Source organism: Artibeus jamaicensis, unplaced genomic scaffold (genome assembly GCF_021234435.1).
Source record: "Artibeus jamaicensis isolate MK-2021 breed Jamaican fruit bat unplaced genomic scaffold, CSHL_Jam_final contig_2259, whole genome shotgun sequence".
NCBI classification, from domain to species: Eukaryota; Metazoa; Chordata; class Mammalia; order Chiroptera; family Phyllostomidae; genus Artibeus; species Artibeus jamaicensis.
This window is the reverse complement of record NW_026521468.1, coordinates 3687296-3713362: the sequence shown is the minus strand read 5'-3', so window position 1 is coordinate 3713362 and position 26067 is coordinate 3687296. Positions and strand designations below refer to the sequence as shown.

General features: G+C 44.9%; 1 protein-coding gene across 2 annotated transcripts in view; it reads left to right on the top strand.

Moving 5' to 3' along the window:
- Nucleotides 1-26067, top strand: part of AP2B1 (adaptor related protein complex 2 subunit beta 1) — a 99028-nt gene that overhangs the window by 31010 nt on the left and 41951 nt on the right. For both annotated transcript variants that reach the window (XM_037167227.2, XM_037167225.2), the window contains exons 7-14: nt 466-687; nt 1202-1322; nt 1450-1545; nt 8287-8402; nt 11059-11224; nt 13251-13349; nt 17348-17607; nt 23444-23636. In XM_037167227.2, coding sequence (XP_037023122.1) covers nt 466-687; nt 1202-1322; nt 1450-1545; nt 8287-8402; nt 11059-11224; nt 13251-13349; nt 17348-17607; nt 23444-23636 — 1273 coding nt within the window. The remainder of the gene's footprint in view (nt 1-465; nt 688-1201; nt 1323-1449; nt 1546-8286; nt 8403-11058; nt 11225-13250; nt 13350-17347; nt 17608-23443; nt 23637-26067) is intronic.

Sequence of the window (26067 nt, the reverse complement as noted above, 5' to 3'; positions counted from 1 at the left end):
CCATCTAGCAGTTCTTGGCCTTGTGACAAAGAGGTTTGTGAGTGTCTCTCACTCTAGTAACACTTTTCATTCTATTAGATACACAGTAATTGGCTTCATACTAATTATGACTTGAGCTATACCCATAATTCAGCACCACAGGAGGTGCTGGAGCCAGCAAAATATACGATGTCTTCCATTAGCGATAGCGGTGATGTCGGTCTGAGTTTGGAGGTTTTGGAAAGCACACCCGGACAGTTCTCAGCCCTTTATCATTGCCGTGTTACAGGTTTTCTTGGACTATCAGAAATTGGCTACTAAATTCCGTGTACATGTACATGCATTTTAGTTTATAGAGTTGAAGTCGCCGCCAGTTTTATGGAGAGGTTTGTGTGTATAGCTGCTGTGCTGGGCCCAGCGCTTCCGCAGGAGCGTCAGAGCTCCCCTCTCCAGGGCTCGGCTTTCCTTCCCTGCCCTGCCCCGCAGCATCTGCGAGCGGGTGACGCCCCGGCTGTCGCACGCCAACTCAGCGGTGGTGCTCTCGGCGGTGAAAGTCCTGATGAAGTTCCTGGAGCTGCTGCCCAAGGACTCCGACTACTACAGCATGCTGCTGAAGAAGCTGGCGCCTCCGCTCGTCACCCTGCTGTCCGGGGAGCCGGAGGTGCAGTACGTCGCCCTGAGGAACATCAACCTCATCGTTCAGAAAAGGTGGGGGAAACGGATTGCCGAATAAGGTGTTTGTACATTTACGCTTGATAACACCAATATTAAAGGGGCCACCGTTAAACTCTTTAATGCACAAAAAGGAGACTGTCCTGTGGCCAGACCCCTTGCCCTGTGTCAGGAGGCCTGCGGTTGATTTGGGAGCAGTCTGCACCGGCTGCCGGCCACCCCTCTGCCATGCAGTCTGTTCTCTGAGCGTCTCCTAGTGGCAGGCTAGCGGGTCCTGTTCAGCCTGGTCCAGGCTTCTGCGTGGGGCCAGGCTGCGGCTCTCGCAGCAGTTCTTGACTGTGCATGCCCCACCACGTTCAAGGACCAAGCCGGTCTGCCACGTGGGACCGATTTGAGTAGAGGGGTTTCGGGGGAGTTGGTATGTGTGTTTCCTGTGCAGGCTGGCGTGGGGGGAGAGCAAAGCGGCATAGATTGGATATTAATAGAGGCTCAGAAGGAGGTACCAGTCAGTGCCTCACCTTCCTACCTTGTGTTTCTGTGTGTATCGCAGGCCTGAAATCTTAAAGCAGGAAATCAAAGTCTTCTTTGTGAAGTATAACGATCCCATCTATGTGAAACTGGAGAAGTTGGACATCATGATTCGCTTGGCATCCCAGGCCAACATTGCTCAGGTCAGACTCTATGTGAACTCCAGATTATAATGTTGTAGATCTTAAGGTCTGGCATTCAGAAAAAGCCTGGCCATTAAACTGCTATTTGAGATCCGTAATGCTTGTTCACGCCCTGCGTTTTTCACAGGTTCTGGCCGAACTGAAGGAATATGCCACAGAAGTGGACGTCGACTTCGTCCGCAAAGCAGTGAGGGCCATTGGGCGGTGCGCCATCAAGGTGGAGGCAAGTGTCCGGCGGCGGCCGGGGTCATGGTACAGGGGTCGGGGTGCTCTCTTCACTCCTTTCTTTAAAATAATTTTCAGGCCTGGGTGGTGTAGTTCAGTGGATTGAGTGTGGGCCTGCAAACCAGAGGATCGCGGTTCGATTCCCAGTCAGGGCACATGCCTGGGTTGCAGGCCAGTTCCCAGCGAGGGACACATGAGAGGCAACCATACATTGATATTTCTCTCCCTCTCTTCTTCCCTTCCCCTCTAAAGATAAATAAATAAAAAATCCTTAAATAAAATAAAATAATTTTAAAAGTTTATGACAGTAATAAAGCTCATAGTTAAAATATTCAAGAATTTTTAATGAAAGGCAGCTATCCCTGGTTCTTCTCTTCTCTGAGGGAATCATTTAAGTCATGTTTCTGGTTTTTGTACTTTTTAGATTTTTCCATATCTAAAAGATATGCTTATGCTATTATTCATTTTTTTAAATATTTATTTCTAGAGAGAGGGGAAGGGAAGGAGAAAGAGTGGGAGAGAAACATCATTGTGTGGTTGCCTCTCGTGTGTTTCCTACTGGGAACTGGCCTGCAATCCAGGCATGTGCCCTGACTGGGGATCGAACTGGCGACCCTTTGCTTCACAGGCCCACGCTCAATCCACTGAGCTACACCAGCCAGGGCTGCTATTATTCATTGATTTATGGATTGTAAATATGCTGACTCTCTGCTGTGAGGTGAGCGGCTCAGTTTATATGCCCCACCTTTCCCGCTGAGTTCCCTTCCTGTTTTCTGGTGTAGTTACATCAGGAGTCTTTTTGACCCTTTTGATTCTCTGTAAATTGAGATAGTGTACATGTATTTCTTGTTCTGCCAACTGCAGGCTTACAGAACTTACTATGCATTTATGACTAAATATGTAGGGCCCATTCAAAGCAAATGATTATATATTTTCTTATTGAGACCCGTTTTTCCTGGAATTTCTGTAATGGCCTTTCTTTTATTCTTGCATTGCATGTCTTCATTGCACCCCTATCTCCTTCCATCTTTTTGAGCGGAATATCGACTGTGTGAGCCTCTCGTTGTCCTGGACCCTCTCTCTTCCGGTCCTCTGTCCTCTGGCTCGCTCCTGTCTGACTGATTCTTTCTTGGCCTCTGCACAGCCGTCATTTCATCCAGCCTTTCTTCATTGTTCTTTCTTGTTATTACTACTTTTTCATAGCGTTCCTTTCTTTGTGGTTCTAGTAGCTTCTTAAATCTCTGAGGATATGAATTACAGGGGTTTTTTTTTATGTAGTTTCTGCAGTTTGAATTTATCAGGAGAGTTGTAGTGATAGTTACATGTTTGTTATACACAGTTTTGTGTTGTTTTTTAAGATTCTATTTATTTTTAATGAAGGGGGGAAGAGAGGGAGAGAAGCATCAGTGTGTGAGAGCAACAATGATCGGTTGCTGCTTGGATGCGTGCCAGCCTGGGACCAAACCCACCATCCAGGCGTGTGCCCTGACCAGGAATCCAACTGGTGACCTTTCGCTTTGCAGGATGACGCTCAACCAAGATCCACAATGGTCAGGGCTCTGTACACAGTTTGTAATTAAGGCATGTGACATGCATATAGTTAAGTGCAGTCTGTTTATGTTTAGCAGAGATAAGTTCTCAGGGCTTCTCTGCACACGGGCGGGGCTGTCAGCCAGCAGGTTTCTGCCTTAGGACAGTGAGTTGGCCTTTACTTGAAGGTCTTGCTGTGCTCTCTGGTTTTAGAGGGCAGATCTGTTTCTAGCTTGGTTGTCGCTTTCTAATAGGGATTATGGGCCATGATTGACATGGCCCTGCTCATCAGTCACCAGTCCTCCACTTGCTTCTCCTCCTTCAGGAACTTGTTGAAGTTAATGGTGGCCTTCGTTCTCTTTGTTTTGGATTCAGAGCTCCATCTTCGTTCCTGCTACTTGACTATACGTAGTTCCACATAGTGGCAGAGGGATGGGCCCTATGGCTTCTCAAGGGTACTAAACTAATGCGTACAGTGCGACCAGTACTTAGCACTTCCCGGGGGCAGAAAGAGACCGGCGCTGTCGGAGAAGCACCTGTGGAAGCCAGGCTCCGACCTGGCCGTCCTGGTTTTCATTCAGGTCAGTGCTGCTCCGTGAGGGTAGCCCTGATACATGGTTAGTAGACTAGTGGCCGCAGTCAGAAGGAAGTGAATCCCGGTTTCTAATCTGGGCTGTGCTGGCTCGGTTGCTTCAGGTGTGTGGCACTCTTCCGTCGCTCCATTTGAGAAACGGGGAAGTCTGTTTACTGGGTCTTGGTACAGTACATCTGTTTCAATCACCGCGCTTCATCTGCCTGCCTTTTCTTTTTTCTTTTTGTTACTGAGGTATAGCCAACTACTTCTTGTTAAGGCACACAGCTTTCAGAGAGGTTTTGGTAGCATGAGAGTCACGTTGAGCTTGTCACTGCCATGCTGACCTCTCTGACAGAGCTCTGCAGAGCCACATAAAATTGTGTCCCATTCTGAAGCTGGAAAGGGTTCTCAAAGCCCCTACGTTCCAGAGACTTAGTGCCGTCTGTTGGGGCTGATTGGAGACTCGTCCATAGTCTGGAAAAGATGAGCTTCCGACAGCTTTCGCGTCTTCCTCTGACTCACAGGGAGCCCCCGTGGGAGTGAGTGAGGAATGGGAGACTTAGGGTCAGCCTTCAGGGATCCCGCCTTTCGTCTGGTGCTTCCTTATCTCAGGTTGCTTTGGATTTGCCTTAGAACTTTTCCTAGAACTTTTCAATCACGAAAGTTCTCAGTTGGACAGAGTTGCTTAGACCAAACAGTTACGAGGTAGGAGAGGCAACGGTTGCCTGTTTGAACCCCCGTCTGTGGGATGGGGCAGAACTAGCGAGGGCATTATAGAGACTTTCTGTGTAGATGTTTCTATGTTGCTCTAAGAATCCTTAGGTGAAAAGAACGTATAATTTTGTTGTATTAAGTTGGTTAGGTTAAAGATTAAGCAATAGGCTGTAGTGTCGATAAATAGCACTGAAAAAGCAATCCCATTGTACATTTTAGTAACTTTTGCCTATTTCTATTTTTTTTTTAATACATTTTACTTTTTCCACTTCCTTTATTGAGGTGATCGACAAATTAAAATTGTATACACTTAGCCCTGGCTGGTGTGGCTCGGGTCTGCAAACCACGGGGTTGCCGGTTCAATTCCCAGTCAGGGCACATGCCTGGGTCATGGGCCAGGTCCCCAGTCGGGGGCGAGTGAGAGGCAACCACACATGGATACTTCTCTCCCTCTCTCCTTCCCCTCTCTGTAAAAAATAATCAAAATCTTTTTGAAAAATTAATAAATAAAACTGTATACATTTATAGTATATACTTCTTTGAGGAGGAGATAAACAATCGGTTCTCGGCCTTTTAGCTGAGATCAAGTGTAGGAGGAGATAAACAAGCCGTGGCCTTTTTCAGTTTTCTAAATCAAGTGGTGTGATTTGTTTGAGAGAGATTAAGGCAATAAGTTAGTGCCAGGAATTCTTCACTTCCTAGTTTTCTGTTCTATGATGTTTAGTATTTCAAATTTTTATGGATCAAGATAAGATACATTCCTGACCAGTGTGGCTCCGTGGGTAGGACCTCGCCCTGCAAAGTGAACGGTTGCCGGTTCCAGTCCCGCTCGGGGCCCGCGCTTGGGTTCTTTCTCGGCGACCAGTTGATGTTTCTGTCTCACTTCGATGTTTCTGTCCCTCTGTTTTCTCCCACCCTTTCCCTCTCTCCAAAAATAAATAAATTTTTTTTAAAAATAAGATACAGATTAGTGTCTCATTCCTTAATTTAAAAACAAAGGTGTATTTTTCCTCTTCCTAAAGCTGTATGTGTTTACTATGTAAACTCATAAAATATGACACATTCATTGAAAACAGAACACCCTGCTTTCTCCTGCGCCCACTCCGCCCGCCCTGAGATGATGTGAACACGACTCTAAATCTTTATCAGTCCTCTGTACACAGGGGTATTTTTTTATAACAGTGGGATCATTGTGTGAGTGCTCTTTACTTTGGTAATCTGCTTTTTTCACTTAACCATGCACAGATATTTTCCCATGTTACTGATAATGCTTTTCATCATTTTTAGTGGTTTATAGACATGATGTTTCAGTGTCTCATAATTTATTTAGCCTCTTTTCCTCATTATGGGACCTTAAAGTTGCTTTTGCTGTTTTTCCAAATAATGTAAAGTTCTTTATAATTAAAGATATTAACCCTTCATTTCATTAGCAGTTGTTTTCCCAGTATGTTTTCCCTTCGATTTCGTTGTACTTGTTAGCACGCTGCGGTAGCTCACATTTTCCAGGGTCCCCTCAGTCTTTCTCTCAGTGGTCACTCTGGTAGCGCGCCTACAGAGTTGTGCACTACCTCAAAGTCACATAAAATGTACCTTGATTTTCTACTTATAGGGCAATGATTTTGTTTTTACTTTGAAATGTGATTTTAATCAATAATTAAAATAATTGGAAATAATTTTTGTGAAATATGAGTGTGGAAATCAAACCCCAGAAAAACCATTTTGTCTTTACTCATAGAAAACATTGTCTTTATCATACACTCAGCTTCGATTCGTGCGTGTTTCTCTGTTCCTGGACGTTTTGCGTGTGCGGTGACTGAGGTTTGCTCTTGCCCCTCTGCTGTACTACCTGATTGGTACCCTTTTTAAATCTAACGTGATGGTTGTGATTGCACTTTAATCTTAGGGCAGCCTACACCTACACACTTCATAATGTATCACAACTTACATATTTAATTATTTTTACCTGTTTTGGTGTTGCAATAGCAGTACAGGAATTACTAGCTGAAAATGAGAAACACAAATACATAAAAGATGGCAGGATTTTATTTATGGTGCAAAAGGATCATATATGACATCATATAAGTATCCTCAAGGTGGAATTTTGTATTCATTAAATTGGTTGGAATGGTTTAAAATATTATAATACATTTAAAAGATTGTATTGGAGAAAATTTGAGGCATACACTAAAGTAAAATTGACTGACAAACTCTCCTGAACGTATTATCTGTCTCGAACAAATATCAACAAGTTGTCGCAGTTTTATCTTTTTCTCCTCCCTCCCCGTCTGGGCCCCGGCCGGGTGGTTCGTTGGCTGGAGCGGCAGTCATCCCGTGCACCAGGAGCTTGTGGCTTGATGCCCATTCGAGGCACTTTCGGGAGGCAACTGATGTTTCTTTCTCCCTGCCTTCCTCCCTCCTCCCCTCGTCCTTTCCTCTCTCTCTTTAAAAAAAAAAATCAATAAATATATTACCAAGTAAGGATTAAAAAAATTTTAAGGGAATGGAGTACGATTGTATGTTAATGGAAATCCCAGATAGAATCTTACTGGAGTAGTCCAGTGAGCGTATCTAATAGATAAGGTCCTTTACCAAAAAATACTGGCACAGTACCATTACCACACCCCCACAAACAGTAATTCTTAGTCTCATACACCTTTTTTTTGCCCAGTTTTCCCTAATTGTCTAAATCTCTTTGTAGTTGGCTCGTTCAGTTCAAAATCTGAACAAGGTCCACACGTTGCTTTTGGTTAATGATCTTAAGTCTTTTCTTAGTTAATTTGGTGCCACTTTTTGAAGGGACCGGGTCAGCGTCTGGACTGGGCGGGTTGTGTTTTAGTGTTCTTTATCTCAGTCCCCCATCCTCTTCACGTCATTAAATCCAGAGGCTTGGTAAGAGTCATGGTCAGTGTCTCAGCAAGACGGCCTCCCAGGGGTTGCTGTGCACTTTCTCCTGCGTCTGATCAGTGGACACAGTACCAGAGTGATGGGCCTGTCATAGTGCATCACAGTGTGTGACAGACCAGTCCTTGATTTGTACATTATTTTATTATTTCTTAATCCTCAGTCGAGGATCTATTTATTGATTTTGGAGAGATAGAAAGGGAGAAAGAGTGAGAGAAACATCAGTGTGAAATAGAAACTTCGATCGGTTGTCTCCTGTATGTGCCCTCACCGGGGATTGAACCCTCATCCATTTTGGTGTATGGGATGATGCTTCAACCAACCAGTCCCTTTGGCCTGGTCAGTCCTCGATTTCGAAAATCTCTCTTCTAGAGCGCTTCTCCTTGTAAAAGCTACGAGTTATAATTTCCGTACATTAGTTTTGTCACTTACATTCTTTCATATTCTCTTCAACAGGGAAAGATTCTTAGATTAAATTCTGTTCTATAGATGAACTATAGACTGTGGAAAATTGCAATTTATCTAAGGTTATAGACTTCGTCATATCAAAAGAGAGCAGTTTTTAGGAGTTTTTGAGTCAGCGGTAACTTTGCTACTGCAATGAGCTGTGGACTCTCCCTGGAAAATGTGCTTGTATGCACGTATGAAATTTGGCAGTTTCATTTCAAGAGTTTAAAGTTGCCTCCTGGTCTCCACTCATCCATGAACTGCAGGAGAAGACGTCCTGTCTCGCCTTATTCTCCCATTTTTCTTCTCCTGCTCTACCAGATGATTCTTTCCACATGAATGGACGCCCATCTGTCAGTATGTTTGTAGTGAGTACAGTTGGGGCACATCCAGAACTTCGTCCGTCTTCGGCAGGTAGCCCAGCCTCTGGGGTAACCTGGTTAAATTAGGTGCCTGTGTAGTCTTTTAGTCTAGTGTAGTCGATGCGCCTGTGTGTTTCAGATCTTTTTATACTGAGGTTTGTATTACTGGACAGGTCGTCTGACTTCCCATTTATTATGTTCCTCTTTGCAGCAATCCGCAGAACGTTGTGTGAGCACGTTGCTTGATCTCATCCAGACCAAAGTAAACTATGTGGTCCAAGAGGCGATCGTGGTCATCAGGGACATCTTCCGCAAGTACCCCAACAAGTACGTGCGTGTGCTTCCGCCCCCTTCCTCGGATCACTTAGGGGATGTCTGAGTGGGCACTTTGACATTGGCTTGGTAATGTAGCTAGTCATGATGGGAAACTTCATTAAAAATCAGAACCGTATAAGGTTGTTAGCACAGGGATCAAAACCTGATTTCTCACCCGCTTTATTTATTTATTTATTACCTATCTATCCACTCTCATCTGAGGATGTGTTTGTTGATTTTAGAGAAAGACAAGGCGGGGAGAGAGAAAAACATCCATCAGTTGCCTCCCGTGCACACCCCAACTGGGGATCAGACCCACAGCCTTCTGCTGTGTGGGGCGGTGCGCCAGCCTGCCAGGCCCTGCGGAGCCAGGGCTGCTTTAGTACTTTCAGGAGAGGTGAAGCTCTGTCTGAGTGTGCACTGTTGACTAGTGTATATTGAAGTTAACCACAGTCTTTGCTAGCGAAGTTACTAGTAAAAGACCCATCTATTCCAGATTGTCCGGCTATAATCCCAGTTTACGCCTGTTACCAGGCGTAGTCAATGACCGTGCCCCTTTTTACTCTCAGAAACTCCTATTTGGATGATAAGTCTTCTGACCTCCCTGGGGTAAAAACTGGGAAGGTGGTAACTGCACGGTTCACTTTGCTCGTTACCTGGTGCTTTGTAGAAAACGACAGAACAGGTAACAGTGAATCGTCAGTGCGGCTCACGGGTCGTTTCTGGTGTGTCGTAGCTGCTCCTGTGTGTGTATTTGATTTTCAAAGCAAGCAGTTGAGGGATCTGAAGTAGCCACAGAAGAGTAGGTTTGTAAGCATCCTGAATCTCATTTTGTCTTAAAGGGGCAGACATATTTTGTACTGAAACTCCTGGTCGGTTATTAATGACTGTTAAGTGAAGTGACTTACAGTAAGTTAGCTTAGTGGTGGACTCAAAATTAGAAGAAGTATTTTAGCAAAGCACTGGTTTATTAAGCATTATACACATACACACATTATAAGTTTTAGAAACAGTATTTTAGAAAAAGAATGATTAGCTGTATTTCACTGTATATAATATGCACATTTTTGCCCAGATTTTTGAGGGAAAAATAAGGATGCACATTATACACAGGTAGCACTAATTCTGTATCTATATAAACTTTTAAAGATTGTATTTATTTACTTTTAGAGGGGGGAGGGAGAAAAGCGGTTAAAAACCTCAGTGTGTGAGAGAGTCATCAGTTGTCTGTGACATGCCCCAACCTGGCCTGCAACACGGACATGCGCCCTGACTGGCGGTCACACTGGTGACCTTTTGGTTCACAGGCCGGTGCTCAATTCAATGAGTCACACTGGTCAGGGCCTATGTAAATGTTTTTAATTCCTTTATTTACACTTAGGTGTTAAAAGTTTAACTGTAGAAAGCAATAATGATGTCCATATGCAAAGCAGTACCCTGGAATATGATAATCACTTTTGTTTCTAGATATAAATAAATAAATACATAAATACATACATACATACATAAACTAAAAAATTAAAACAAAAGATCTTTTTCTCCTAAAAGTTTGGGCCAAAAACATGGGTGCACATTATACTGAGGAGCGCCATATACATGGCAAAATACAGTACCCCCGCCCCCAGCAGAAGAGGGGAGTGTTGGGTTTCTGAACGTCTGGGATAAGGGTGGGGATGTGTGTCACAATGTGATTGGCTGAGAAATGTGTCCCTTTCTGGTTCTCATAAGGGGTTATAAACGCTTAATTGTAAGAAAGAACTATCGAAAACCCAGTTTAATCTGTGGAAGTAGGGCACAGTTAAGTGTATTATTTCTTTTTCTTCCTCTAATGTTATTTTGATGTTTATAACTACATTACCCAAGGAGATGGGTTCAACAGGGTAAAGTGAGAGAGCTGTAGACCTGTCAAATTAAAAATAAGTATTTGATTTTCTTGTTTCCTTAGAGAAACAAATCTTTAGTACAGGCAATGCCTTGAGAGGCAAAAACATAAAGATCTCTATAAAAAGCAGCCCCGGCTGGTGTGGCTTGGTGGATTGAGTGCGGTCTTGTGAACCAAAGGGTCACTGGTTCGATTCCCTGTCAGGGCACATGCCTGGGTTGTGGGCTAGGTCCCCAGTGGGGGATGGGTGTGCGAGAGGCAACCACAGGTTGATGTTTCTCTCCTCTTTCTCTCTTCCTTCTCCCCTCTCTAAAATAAATTTAAAAAACAAGATCCCTATGAAAAGCAGAGATTTGGATTAAGGGACAGAATTACTGTTTCTAGTCTGGATGCTGTTGTTGTCTGACTCCATTTTCCTAAAAGTGAAGTGGGATTTGTTCTCCAGTGTGAAGGCAAAAGAGAATCCTAGATGGGACACTCTCTGACCGTGTGTCAGGAAGGTTGTTAGAAACATCAGGTAGTATTGTCTCATACCACGGGTTAGCTTTTCCTTGTGAATAGAATATTTGATGAGCTTGTATAAATGTTTAAGCTAGTAAACATAATTGAAGGGAAATTTAAGACAATCTTCTGGCTTAAAGTGTTTACGTTCCCTGGACTAAAAAGCCTCTGTATTTTGGTGCTTAGGTTTAGGGTCCCTTGTCTCTGATTTTACCTTTAACTCGTGTGATTAAGTACAGTTCTCAGTGCGGCCCTCACTAACGGGGGTCCATTCTGCTACGTCAGGTATGAAAGTATCATTGCTACTCTGTGCGAGAACTTGGACTCGCTGGATGAGCCTGATGCTCGAGCAGCTATGATCTGGATCGTGGGGGAATACGCCGAACGGATCGACAACGCGGACGAGTTGTTGGAGAGCTTCCTGGAGGGTTTTCATGACGAAAGCACCCAGGTAAGTTTTCAACTATATCCTGTGTCATAGAGGTTTTGGGGAAGATGTTAGGGAAAGTAAAGGATCGGCCATTTTCATGTGATTGATATGTATGGGGTCTGTCCAGAAAGTATCCAGCCATGTGATCAGAAAAATAGAGACATTTATTGAAGAAGATACAAGAAACATTGTACGTGGGACAATGACGCTTCAGTCCCCTTCAAAGTAGGCACCTTGGGACCTCACATAGTTCTCCCAGTTGATTCCAGCTGCCCCATCATGTTTTTTGAATTTCGTGAACGATCTGAAATCTCTTCCCTTTCAAGAGTGAGTTTAGTTTTGGGAAAAGCCAGAGGTCAAATCTAGGCAGTAGGGGGCTGAGTCACCCGGGTGATTTGATGTTTCACCAAAAAACTGCAGGAGACATGATGCACAAGGCGAGTTGTGATGAAGTTTCCAGTCACCAGCTGCCCATAGCTGCGGCCTTCTGAACCATCCAAATAGTTTCCATGGAGGAATGTTCAAGCTTAACGCAAAATATGATGCAGATCTGTTGCTCTACTCGCTCAGTCATTTTGAATGCGATGGCCGCACAGTACCCGTGCTCACTCAACAGCATCTCCCGCCCCCACTGACTAGTGTAGGGAAGTTGTCATCGTTCACACACGTGCACTTCTGTCCACTCTCCTTGGCTGCCAGGTTACATCGATGTTGCGCAAACCGTTCTCATTATATTAACAGTGGCTGGACTGTTTCTGGACAGACCCCACATATTTCATTTTTCTCCCAAAAGGGACAAGCTTTTTCAGTTGTGCTGATTTCTGATGGAGTAAACCTACCAGTGGTTCTCAAATTTCAATAAGCGTCAGATACAACGTGCTCTTGGGGAGCTCGTTAAAGCGCAGGTTGATGGGCCTCACCCCTCGGTGTCTGGCTCAGTGGCTCTGAGATGGGCCGGGCATTCTGATTCCTTCCGAGGTTCAGGGTGATGCTGCTCCGCTGCTCCTCCAGAACCACACCCTGACAGCTCCCGGCTTAGAGCAGCGGCTACCACCTTTTCATTTTCTGTCATCCCAGGATAATTAGCCATGCCTGTTAGTAATAGTTAATGGCTTATTATATGAAGTGGTTTCGCCCGGGGATGGGCTGAGGGCTGGCGTGTGCAGTTTGGAAAGATTCTCTGGATGATAGATTCGTTCTCGTCTTCATCTCTCCGCCACCAAAACTGAGAGGCCCTGCCTTAGTGCTGCAGGCCTAGAGGAGCAGATGCATTAAACTCTTTCCCTACCATTTGTACTCACTGCAAACTGAAGTTCATGTGTGTAGTCCGCCACAGTATGTTTAATAGGTTTTTACAAGGGACACACATAAGCCAGTAGTTTTGTGGCTTGTCAGCCCACCCCGAGGTAGCTACGAAGTGGCATTGACTCTTCTGTCTCACTTCTGCCCAGTGTGACCACGGATGCCCCCGTTCCCCTGAAGTTGCACCTTGGGTGGGAGGGAGCAGTCATGGGCTTGGTCAGGAGCCAGTGTCATTGCCAGCACATCACTAGCATGTACTTGGAGGGTTACAGGTGATTATCTGGGCCAGAAACAGAGGAGCAATTTTTGATGCCAAAAATGCAGTTTGAGAATGGGAGGCTAGTGAGTTTTCAGTTGATGGGTACTTTTGACTGCTGTTGTTGGTGTTGGCTCGGTGTTCGTCTTGGTCTCGTCATCACAATCAGAAAGGACCCATAGTGATTGGTAGGTAGGGAAATGCTGTTTTGGAAATGGTGGTATGACTAATGAAATGCCTTTCACTTTATTCTTTTTTTTCAATTTTATTTCTTTTTAGAGAGGTGAAGGGAGGGAGAAAAAGAGGGAGGGAAGCATCAGTGTATGGTTGCCTCTTGAGCACTCCCCACCAGATACCTGGCCCGCAACCCAGGCATGTGCCCTGACTGGGAATCGAACCAGTGACCCTTTGGTTCATAGTCCGGGGCTCAATCCACCAAGCCACCCCAGCCAGGGCTGCCTTTCACTTTATTAAATCACATCTGCTTAGGTGCAGCTTACTCTGCTTACTGCCATAGTGAAGCTTTTCCTGAAGAAGCCGTCAGAAACACAGGAGCTGGTGCAGCAGGTGTTGAGTTTGGCAACACAGGTAAGAAACCTGCATGGGGTTGGTTTTAAATTGTAGGAAGTTAAGGAGACTCTGAAGAAGGTTCATTTGGGGGGTTTCAATTGGAAGGGTTCACCAGTCTTTAGATCCTGTGAAAATATTTAAAACACAGGTCTTTTTGTATATATTCCACTAAATTAGCTGGTTGAATGGCTTTTAAATGAATTGACTGATTCCAGTTGTTATAATCCATGAAAACTGAACTTAGACTCTTCAGTGTTAGTAAAGGACATACTACAGAGGTGGGCGAAAGTAGGTTTATAAGTAACACAAGTAAATGACACAATAATTAATAAATAATACAGGAATAAACTCTGGTTTGCATACTCACAGCTGTGAACCCTAAGAATTAATTTGAATAGTGATCGCTGTGTATAGGGTTTTCTGGGTAGCACTTTACCTAGATGTTAACCTGATGTTCACTCAGTCTCAGTGTTGCTACTGTTCTATTTTATACAATAAACGAGGAAGCAGAGACTGGCCCAGTTAGAACGGGCGGGCTGGCACTCGAGTCCAGATGGTGTGGTTCCAGAGGCCCCGCCCCATGGGGCTGGGCTGCTTCTCTAGGCCGAAGGTTAAGAGTGACTGCAAGTGCCCGAGCCGAGCCAGCCTGCCCAGCCTGAAGGTCCGTCGTGTGTGAGTGGACGTAGTCGATTTGAGGTCACTGTGGACAATTATTTCATATTGGGCTATACATAATTATTAGGCAGTTTCTCTGAGCTTGCCTTTTCTGTCCAGTCAATGGGATCCGAGTAGTTAGCGTAACAGGAGTAGCACGTTTATGTACATCTTCTCCATTGGAAGTTGGAATTCTTTCTCTCAAGTTTGTGAAATAAGAACCTAATATTTTTGACTGGAACGTACCAGTTTAAGTTGAGGGCGGTGCGAGCTGCTGGACTGATTTGAACTGAGTGGTGGGTTCTCCTCCTGCCACGTCCGCTGGTTCAGGGCTCAGCTGGACACATTCTTTTTCATGCAGCTGTTCTCCCATCTTCACAGTAGGGTTATCAACCCTGTTCTTCACCTGTGCTGAGAATCCAGTGGCGTCTGTGTGAAATCTTTGTGCTTCTAATTTTAGATAAAATGGTGGCATAGTTAGAAATTTTATTAGTTAGGAGAAAAAACCATCCCTTGCATTGTGGCTTCATTTCAAAGATTTGTCTTTTTTGCTTTGATGCCTTTGAAGGAATTAGCAAAAAATACACACAGAAATATCCAGCCTTTCATAACTACCTTTTGTGTAGCACCCAGAAGGGAAGTCTTTACCTTGGTTTTTTCTCTCTGTGAACTGGAGACGCCGTCATCAAAAGTCCCCCCTTGTTGCCTGTTAGAAGTACCGATCCCTGGGCTGCACCTCTGACACTGAATCAGACTCTCTGGGATTTGGCGCTCGAATCCACATTTTCAGTGGCTTTTCTGGTGTGTTAAAAGGCTAATTAATGCACATTATGAATTAAGAATTACTCATTTAGAGCTTGCCTGGTAAGAATTATTTTTGGAAGCTCTCAGATTTTTAGAAACACAGTTTCTTGAGGTCTCAAGGCGGGCCTGTGGGGCTGGCAGTGCAGCAGATGCAAAATCAGATTTTCTGAGTCGTCAGACATACAGTGGGACGTTAAAATCCTTAAAGGGCTCTATTTTCTTGTCGCAAGTCTTGACCGTGTGACCGTCAGGCACTGAAGGCCCCTTACAAGAGGCCTGCCGAGCCAGCCCTCGGGACAGCAGGGTTGGGGCAGCGGGGTTGGGACGGCGGGGATCTTTGCCTGATCTCGTCTGTCAATCTTGGAAAATTGACAGTTTTTTGCAGAACCGTGTTTTGGTGAACCCAGTTTTTTGCAGAACCGTGTTTTGGTGAACCCAGTGTCTGTTAAGATCTGTACTGAGTATACCCTTTGACTCAGTGGTTCTGTTTTCAGCAGTTTGCCCTGTTTCAGTGTTTGGAATTGGTGGGGGACGCAGAGTTTTTCATAGATGTATATAATTCTGTGTTGTGTATAATCCCCACAAAGTTTTTTGGACATTTGGTTAAATAGGTGCATGATATGTAAGAGAATTTGAAGTAAAAAGAATTTTATTTTGATTAGTGTACGATTAAACCATAATACAAAGTTTGTATTAATACCTTTAACACTATTACTAATCTGTAAAGATAAACCAGATTTTCCCAGCTAAGTGGCGTGCGGTGTTCATTTTAATTGTGTAATAGAAGACAGAGCTAGTCTACAAATTTTAAAAGACTTGCTTTGGGTACTGACACATATGGATTAAAATTGAACTTTTAACTTAAGTATCAACAAAAACTGGAGTGGGGATTGATTTTCCTGACCTGATATTTTGAGGAGTTTGTATTCTGCTCTTTTCAAAATACGAACTTGTTTATGTTTTATAACATTTGAACTTTGTTTCCAAATGAAAACCTAAGTGAGGAGGTTTCAGTCTGCCATTTAGAATCACCTCCTCAGGGTCAGTGTTCCCCACCCCACCCCCCATAAGACAGAACCGTCTAAGTTAGATGTTATCACTGTTTTCCTTTTTTTAGCCCTGGCTTTTTAAGTGCTATGAACATTTCTATATGATATATAATGCACACACACACAAATGCATTTCTGTTAGAGTAACACGAGCTATGTGTTTGTTTGTACTTGATTAACTTGCTGTATTGCAACATACCGTTTGTGTTTGTTTAACTAGAAATGCATTCATGAGTGCAAATTAAACAATAATATGACTAAGAAACACCACTCAGTCAGAACCACCAGGTCATCACTGGCATTGAGCTGAGTGATGTGTGTCTTAATTGCCTGAACCAGGAACCAGTTCGTCTCTTTACTCACAAACTCGTGTGGAAGCCCAGTTTAAGGAAAATAATTTTGTACGTGTGTTTCAGTACAGAAACTGAAACGGGGATTTATTGTAGCTTTTAATAACATCACTGGAACAGCTGATGCAGAAATAAATGCCACCATGTGGACTCACTCGGAGAGGTAGGTGCTAGGATAATTATTGACACTTTGTGCTGGTCACACATAGACAGACAGACAGACAAAGAGGCAACCGTCTGAATGTCCATCAGTCAGGCACCAGTAGGTGGTGGTGGCTGCTACATAGGCAGTGGAGATGGCAGCTGCGTGTGCCAGTAGGAAAGCGACTTGCAGGACAGCATGCGCGACATGAAGCTGATTTTGCATAAAATAAGTGTGTTGTGTGTGGGAGCATGTAGAAGGGTGAATAACGCGCTCTTGGCGGGGCCCTTTGGGGGGAAGGGCTGGGTGGTTGGGGGAGACGCACAGTAGGTTTCTAGATTGTGGGGCGGCATTGATGCCACATTTTTAATGATGAGCATGTGAAAGTTATTTTAAAACCACCACAGGAAAATAAGAGCACTAAGTTCAAGTGTCGCCCCTTTTGAAAGGTCTTAGTTATGTGCTCTCCCGAACCGTTTTCAGGTTATTTAGATACTGGTGATATCTCACACTATGTCGTGACCATTAACCCCCGTGAGCTCGTTAAAGCCAGGCGCTGTTGGTGGTGCTTACGTCCAGGGCCTAGCCCATGTTCCCGAGGGGATGCCTAATAAATATTTGAGCGAAGAAAGAAGGCATGGGTGAAATACGTATGTAAGTTGTATTTCATGAATAATCCTGTTAGTATTTTATAGTAGTTGAAAAAACATTTTTATGTCCCAAAGTGATCTCATCAGTTAATTTTTACTAGATCAAGCTTTATTTTCCTTTTCTCAACTTCCCTTTGAATTTGAGTTTTAAGACTGTAACCCAGCATAATTTATGTCTGAATTGTTCGTCATGGAGATTATGGAGTTACAACTGTGTTGAAACTATACTGACTGAGTCTAAGTTGAGTCTTGACAGCCAACTGTGCCTGAGTCACGACAGTGTTGCCTCGATGAGAAACCCAGCAGTTCGGGTTTCCGTATTGAGAAAGGTTTCGTTTACATCTTCCTGCTTTTGTCTTTTCATTAGGATTCTGATAATCCTGACCTTCGAGACAGGGGCTATATTTATTGGCGGCTTCTCTCTACGGACCCTGTCACAGCCAAAGAAGTGGTCCTGTCCGAGAAGCCCCTGATCTCGGAGGAGACGGACCTCATCGAGCCCACGCTGCTGGACGAGCTGATCTGCCACATCGGCTCCCTGGCCTCTGTGTACCACAAGCCTCCCAACGCCTTCGTGGAAGGGAGTCACGGGATCCATCGCAAACACTTGCCAATACACCACGGGAGGTAAGCAGCTGACCTCGGTTTGAGTGAGAAGTGATTTTTGGCTTCGAGTTGGTCCTCCTCACACTTTCATTCCTAGCAGGTTTGCAAAATGGGTAGCACACCTGCCACCCTGCTCAGGGGGCTCCATCCCAGCTCCAGTGGCCACACAAGACCACAATGAGTGGCCTCATCTGGGGGTTGATAATATTATGGTTTAGAAAATGTGGTGAGGATCTTCTAAACCACGGAGGTTTGAAAGTTGCTTAAGTCTCCAATAAGATGGGACTAGAAGTCTTGCCAGAATCCGAAACTTGGAAAAAAGCCTTACAGGAACGTTTAGCTGTCTTTATCCTTCCTGTCTTTATCCTACTTTAGTTTAGCTGTCTTTATCCTTCCTGTATTTATCTTACTTTAGTTAAGCTTATCAGTGGTGGCGGCAGATACAGCTTCTTTTATGCAGTAAAGCTGTTACTGAAACAATAGTTGCATAAAAGCAGCCTAGATTCTATGTAGACAGTTTTTCAGTTACCTGGGCTTTTTAAATAAATGATTGCACTAAATTGTCTCAGAAAGAAATTTTATCATGAACGTGCTCTCAGGTGATATGGAACACTTGCTTTTTAGCTATGTTGCAGTTTTCATTTGGGAGGGACAGTAATCAAATAAGCTCTTACAGTGGGTATCTTGTAATTATTTTAGAGTCTCCTTCCTTCATTAATCACAAAAAACCGGAAATCTAAGTACAGTTTGGTTCCAGCGTTTAGAGCAGTTGCACTTCCGTTAATGAGGGTCTCAGACCATTGTGTAATACGAGGTCTGTCCAGAAGGTATCCAGCTGTATAATATGAAAAATACAGGCTTTTATGGAAGAAAATACAAGGCACATTGTATGTAGGACAAAGACGCCTCAGTCTCCTTCAGAGTAGGAACCTTGGGACCTCACACAGTTCTCCCAGCACCATCAGCTAACTGCCGTGTTGAATTTTTCTGAATATCACCAATGGTCTGAAATCTCTTCCCTTTCAGAGGTGATTTTAGTTTCAGGAAAAACCAGAAGTCTCAGGGCGCCAATTCTGAGCTGTAGATAGGCTGAGTCACCTAGATGACTTGAAGTTTTACAAAAAAGTCTCTTCATGAGATGTGTTTCATGAGTGGGCACATTGTTGTGATGAAGCTGCCAATCACCAGTTGCCCATAGCTGCAGCCTTCTGAATCATCTGTAGAGGAATGTTCAAGCTTAGTGCAAAATATGATGCAGATTCGTTGCTCTGCTCACTCAGTCGTTTTGAACGAGACAGCCACACAGTACACGTGCTCACTCACCAGTGTCTGCCACCCCCACTGATGTCGTCATTGCTCACACATGCACATTCCAGTCCTCTCTCCTTGGCTGCCAGGTCACATTGATGTCGTGCAAACCATTCTCCTACATTAACGATGCTGGACTTTCTCGGGACAGACCTCGTCGTACATTGTTGGTTAAGTGGTCCGGAGGAGCCAGAAGGTGCTGCTAACCGCTTTACAAGTCAGCGTAGTCAACATTCTGGGCTCCATTTAGACAGACTGTGGGTACACATAAACAAGGAAAGGGCAGTGCCCAAGAAAATGACGGTTAATCTTTCATTAGCCTTCAGTTGAGTTGACTCTTTGGTTTCAGGGCAGGTGCCATGATTTTTACCTAAAGGAGCGAGCATGGTGTCGTAAGGACTGGGCCTTACAGTGTTTGCCATTCGTTAGGTGTGACCCTTGACTCCTAAGTGCATCTTGCAGTCTGTGCTCAAGTGTTGCGAGTAGGTACGGGTTTTCTGCTGCGATTTACCTCTGCAACACTGTTTGTGCGCTGTTCAAATGAGCTGTCCAGGTAACTTCCAACTCAGACAGAGGGGGAGAGTGAAACAAGCCAGGAAACGCAAACGGCCCTTTCTTGAACACGAGGGGCGAACCTTCACAGTTTCTTACCTGAGTCCTTTTTGGATAACCTCCTTCTGTCCACTTGTTTTTGTTTTGTGTTTTTAAAGGAAACACAAATGCGGAATGAGTGAGTTCTCTGTGAACAGGGAGGATGTCCTGCTGCAGGGGGCACACCCGCAGCAGTGACGTCATTTCACGCTCTCCCGCAGCAGGAGGGTGACAAGTGAGAGGCTGCAGACCCCGCAGCCCCATTCTGTCTCCTCCAGGGTCCCCACCACCTTTGCTCTGCGGGGTCCTTCCAGACCCTCGGGGAGGGGAAGGTGCGTGTCGGGTGGTATTGATTTCTGTACCTCTCTCTGCTCTGGGAGGGGGTGAAATGGTAAGTACTTGTCTAACTTGGAAAAGTCTCACCTTTTTAAAATACTGCTTTGATGACAATTATGCAGTTTACAGTGGGAAATGTTTCACGTTAATTTTCTTGCACTTGCCATTTAGAAAGAATGCATACTAATGATCTACCACATTAATTTGGAGACTCTTGAGGATCACGTACCTCTTTTCATCTAAGTCACTTCAGCTTCTCACAATACGCCCCACCCCGCCGTGTGCTCTAGCGAAGGGAGTGGGCGCGGTGGTGTCCTCTGCCTTCGCTGGGAGGTGCTGGCCACTGTGCTCCGCCACTGCTCCCAACTGGCTGTCCTAAGACGATAGGGTTTGACATGCCGAGAAATACCGTGCATGGCGATTTCGTGTATTTCTTGACAGGAGTATGTGACATTGCTTCCCCTTTTGACTTTTAAATTCATTTCTGGCTGTATCTGCACCCCCACCACCACTGCACCCTGTTTGGGTTCACCCTGTTTGTTTCCATCTTGGCTTTTTTGACACTTTTCCTCCTAAGTTACCTTTCTTAGGTCGTTTTTCTCTCTTTAATGTTTGCAGTTCTCTATTCGTTCTCTCCTCTGGCCATTAATCTTGGTTAGATCACAAGGCTCATCCTGAACCTTCTCTTCTGTGCTTCTCTGCGGGCGCCCCTGAGGGGACTCACCTCCCCACACAGCCGGTCTATTACAAGGCTTCCCTGTTTCCACCGTGTTTTTTTATTTGATCCTCCCGAAAATAGAACCCTTTGTTTTGGTGACATTGCCATTTGCACATGATCATGCAGCTAGTAATTAGTGAAGCCAGCACTCACTCCGCGTTCTTATTCTAAACCCCTGCCCCTAACACCAGCCCCTCTGTTACTCTGCTGAGGTCACTTGAGCGTGCGCAGGTGTTGCTTCCCTAGCTCCCCCTCCAGTTCTGCCTGCCAGGCACTGGTCTTCAGCGGTCTGCTGGACTTTGTTTGTTTGTTTGTTCGCTTTTTGTTTTTTACTTAAAAAATTGAAGACAACGTTATTTTTCTTGTCATTCCTTCATACCCTCTGCAATATAAGGGGTATCACTGGTCTTTCACTTCTCAGCTTTTGTTTATTTTCTGAGTTTGGTCCTTCATCTTTAAACACGTCTAGTTTACTAGGTCCTTCACCTAATAAACACATCTTAGAAACGTGTTTACTAGTGGAGTTTTTACAGTGCTTTTCCTCTTTTTTTCAATTTTAATGACATAAACTTTAGAAAAAATGCCAGATAGGATGGTGGGACAAACTCACTCACCTTCAGCAGTTATCACTATCTTGTCAAGTATATTTTACTTATCACCCCCACAATTTGGGGGGAGGAGTTGGAGTATTTTAAATCCCGACCTCGTATCATTTCACCCAGAAATACTTTTTTTTTTAATCCTCACCTGAGGACTTTTTTTATTGCCTCTAGAGAGATAGAAACATCTGTGTGAGAAACATTGACTGGTTGCTTCATATTCAATAAGCTGTCTGGACTACTTTCCCATATTCTCAGTTGCTATTTTCTACTCTTTTAAAAATTTATCTAAGATTTTACTTTTTTTCCTCAAGTCTTTGGAAGAATTCATAATGAATCTATCTGAGCCTGAAATGTTCTTTGTGGGGTTCCCCCCTTTTTAAATTAATGTTTACAATAATGTTAGTACTAGCAGTGCACGAATCTTTAGTGTGTAGCTCAGCGAACTTTCATGTTTACACGCACTTGCGCCCCCACCGCCCTGAGCGGATGCTGCCCCCGGCACCAGAGGACGCCGCCCGCCCGTCTGCGTGGCCCCGCCCTCCTGCGATACGCTGTTTGGTTCTGTCGTCCTAGGGGGTCTCGCCTGTTCTGGAGAATCGTAGAAACGGGATACGTACTAGTTTTGCTTTTCTGTGCCTGGCTTCTTTCGTGCATCATAGTGTATGTGAGGCTGACCTGTGGCGTGTGACCAGTTCGTTGCTCCTGTGTTCCTATCTCCTGATACATAGATACGTGCACTTGGTTTATGTCTTTTGTTTATGCGCGTTTGGGTTCTTTTCAGTTTGGGGCTCCTGCGGATAAAGCTGTTGTAAATAATCTTGTATGTCTTGTGGTAGATTTATACACTCATTTCTCTCGTGTGTGCACCGAGGAGTGGAATTGCTAGGTCACAGAACAGATGTGTTATTTAGGTGCAGGAGACACTGCCAGTGTCCTCAGGTGATCACACCGAAGCTCCCTCCTTCCAACCAGGCGTCGTGCGGGTTCCAGGTGAGCCACGGCTGGCGTAGCCCCTTCTGTGACGTGCCTGATATTTCCCGTATTTTTTAAATGAATTGTATTTTCCTTTGTAGGAATTCTTTATATAATACGTAAATGATTCGTAGAAATTCATTGTATAATTTGGATGTAAGGCATTTGTCAGATGAGTGTTAACAAACGTTTTCTCCCATTTATGGAGCGTCACCTTCTCCACTTTCCCCTAGTGGTGTCGTTTGAAGAAGAGACACTCGTAATTATAACGAGTCCAGTTCATGGATTTTTTTTCTTTAATGGTTAGTACCTTTTATAGAAACTCGTCTACTCCAGAGTCACCAAGATACTTGCCTAGATTTTCCTGGACACATTCATCTGATTTGTCTCTTTAATTTTTATTAAAGGTGATTTTTATTAATTTTAATTTGAGGTGTCAGGGCCCCACCTCATTTTCCCCACACAGCTGTCCAGCTGACTCAGCTCCACTTACTGAAAAGATCATTTCCTCTAGTTTTTTAGCACCTCTTGGGACGCACCACTTCCCTGTTACTTTTACAGTGTAGTGGCCATAGCAGCTTAGAGACTCTTAGCTGGTCCTTGTGTCCATTCTCACGGCTTCCGCCCGTTGTACACAGCTGCTAGAATAGTGTTCCTCCCAGGTTATCTTTAGTTCTTTGTCCACCCAAACAAAACGACTCGAGTCATCTGCCACAGGAAACTAACCCTCCAGACCCTTTTCAAAGTCACATCTTCCTTGTCTCCTCCCCCCAGATCTTACCGCCCTCAGGCTCTGCTCCTGCCGAGAGTTTTTCACCCCCGGACACCAGTTGGTTCATTTCTGTGCCTTTGCACACACGGTCCCCTCCGTTTCGGAAGCTCTTTCCCCGGTGATGAGTAGCTCCTCATCGCTGTGCTCTTCTTCACAATCCGGTTGTTACACTGTCCGCAGGAGCCCGCAGAGTTGGCCCCACCTGGTTCTTTTTGCGTGGCCTCCCCTCTGTCCTGTCGGTGGCAGACACGTGCGCGGTGGATGTCCCTGTCAGGCGGTTGTGGGTGCTGATGCTTTGTCGTTAGAGTGTAAGCTGCTTGAGAACAATTAAAGTGGGCCGGCTAATGACGTTACATAGCATACACTTACTTTCATTTTAGCGACTGTATTTTGATAAAAACAAGACTAGCCAGTATCTCTTCATGCGTATCAGCAAATTATTATAAATTAAGAGGTTGGTTTCTTCCTGTGTTTTACATGTCTGACATTCACTTGTTGCCTGTTGTTATGCCCCAGGTGAAACTGACCTTTCTGCCTTCTTTGTGTGTGTGACTGCAGCACCGATGCTGGTGACAGCCCTGTTGGCACCACCACTGCCACCAACCTGGAGCAGCCTCAGGTTATTCCCTCTCAAGGTGACCTTCTGGGAGACCTTTTAAACCTTGACCTCGGCCCCCCAGTCAATGTGCCGCAGGTATCCTCCATGCAGGTGGGAGCAGTGGACCTCCTGGGAGGAGGACTAGATAGCCTGGTAAGCACCTTTCTTCCTTCTTTCCCTTCGTGGTTTTTAATTCTCGATATGCTAAGGAACTCTGAATGATTCAGCTTTTTAGAACTAGATCCTTCCTTGATTCCATGATATGCAGAGCTTTGTCCTTTGATAAGGGACAGAACGGCTTACCTGTGGAGAATTAAGGGTCCTGTCCAGCAGCCGTGTGGGATATGCCTGCGAGCGTGCAGGGTCATTTTGTCGCCCTGCATCCAGGCAGAAGATGTTAACTAGCCACCCAGCAGCCTTGGTGCTTAGTGCCCTCTCCAGAGCGCGGTACTGCTCCCGCTTCTTAGCTCTGGACAGCCCCCGAAGCTGTCCTTTTCACCTGCGTAGCATTTGGGTGACCTCGTAGAGATCATCCTCTTTTGAGGCTTTCAAACCTTTGCCTTTTTAATACTTTATTGGCTTATGGCCTAACTGTAAAAGATGTTGAGGCAGCTATTTATATTTACAACACACCTTTACTACCTTTATCAGGAAGCACTGCTGAATTGCTTCCTCACCACCAGTCCCCTGCCCCCATCACACCTCCAATTTAATTAGCTTCCAGGATTCTAATACTAAAAGGCTCGAAAGTTCAGAGTGTCTGAATATGTGCCACCAGTGGGAACCAAAATTAGTTTTTGTTGCTGTACAAGATAAATGAGAAATACTAAAGATGACCTTCTTACTGTGTAGAGAAGGCCAGAGAAATGACAGGTCTCGTCACACAGCTCCCTGCAGAATCCGTGCTTATCTGTGACGGCATCGGATGGGCTCTTTCAGCCAGACACTCGCATAGATGTTTGTCACCCTGAAGACTAGGAAGGTGCCCGACAAGTGATCTATTTCTTAAGATCAGAAATTGGAAGGCAGATGCCATAGAGACGAAAATGTGTGTTCTCAGGTTACATAAACAGAACAGCCTTCTTTTCTGCAACACACACGGCACTTTCTCTCCCGCCGCGTGAGCAGTGTCCGTCTTGCAGCTGTGACGGCCTCTGCAGATACATCCACTAAGGGAAAGTCACTGCTTCCAGAGTCTGCGCTGACCGAGCCCCGGACGCCAGTGCGGCGGCACGATTGTGCGCTCCCTGGTGTTTCTAGGGAGCGTAAGTATCTGCTTCCATACTCGTGTCTGCGGTGCGTGCAGTTTGCTGATTATGTAAGAACAGTAGCTTCCTCACATGATCCTTTTGCATTACTGTGCAGCCTCCTTAGAGACACAGAACACTGACAAACGGATACTGAAATACTCATGGGCACTTGCAGAAATCCTTTCTAAACACTGGAGTAACTCTTCTGTTGGTGTATCAACCACAAGTTAAATGTTACATCCTCCTCAATTCTGTGGTTACTAGTCCTGCTTATTCGTTCCCCTGGTGGCTTGCTGTACCTAAGAAGGACAAATCCAGCTGGAAGGATGGAGGGAGGAAGAGGCCCTGTGTTTTGATGCCTCCTGACCCAGGATGCTGCGCTGTTTCTTGACCCACCTTAGCATGGAAGGAAAGAGATGTGTGATTTCTTTTTGGCTTTGTATTGGCTCTTGCTGGCCCCTAAAACCAGTTAGTTCTCTTATTTTACATAGCTGTTCAGTCACATGTTGGGATTCTCACAAGTATTGCGTTAGATAGAAAACAGCTAGAACTGCCCGAGGTTGTGGTGGCCAGCGTCGCACGTTAGCCTTTTTTATTTTTCTTTTCTGTGAAGGGTGTTCTTTCCCAGGGGGCGGAGGAAGCTGGATTTCAAAATACGTAGCCTTTGCTACGTAGGCCCAGCAGTGTTCCTATGTAATTCTAAATTTTCGCTTTTTCTGACTTTAAAATGATACACTTGATGTCACAGCGCCAGAAAGTATGTAACACAGTTTTCTTTAACTTACTCGGGTATATAAATATACCCCAGAGATGAAGGTGAAGAGGAGTACAAACCCTTTGAAACCAGGTCACTCTTAAGAGAGCACCACGAGGGAGGGGCGCCTCCCTGTGGCTGTGCCTGTGAGGAAGCTGAGCCTCTCGGGGCCGGCACTGGGCCGCTTTCAAAGTGTTTTTATTGTTCTTATGCAAATGACCTAATTTAAGGAGGAAAAAATAGTACCATTTCTCGAGTGCACTCTTGCCTCATACAAGTGCTTCTCAGACTGGAATGTGCTTCTACACGGCAGATTCTCGTTTCGTTGGCCTGGGGCAAGGCCTTCCAGGCTGCGTTTCTGACAGGCTCCCGGGCTCCTGGGCCTCAGTTCGCACAGCGAGTTCATAGAGCATCTGTGAGCACCTCTTCGGTCGGTGTTCACGCTGTTCCTGCTGGCGGACCCAGATGCCTTTTTCCCCCTCCTGCAGTAGTGAACACTCCCGGCCCCTCCAGTGCCTCAAATTAACTGAGGGAGGGCAAGAAACTCTTATTTTGTTAAAAGTCTTTCTTTTACTCTCTA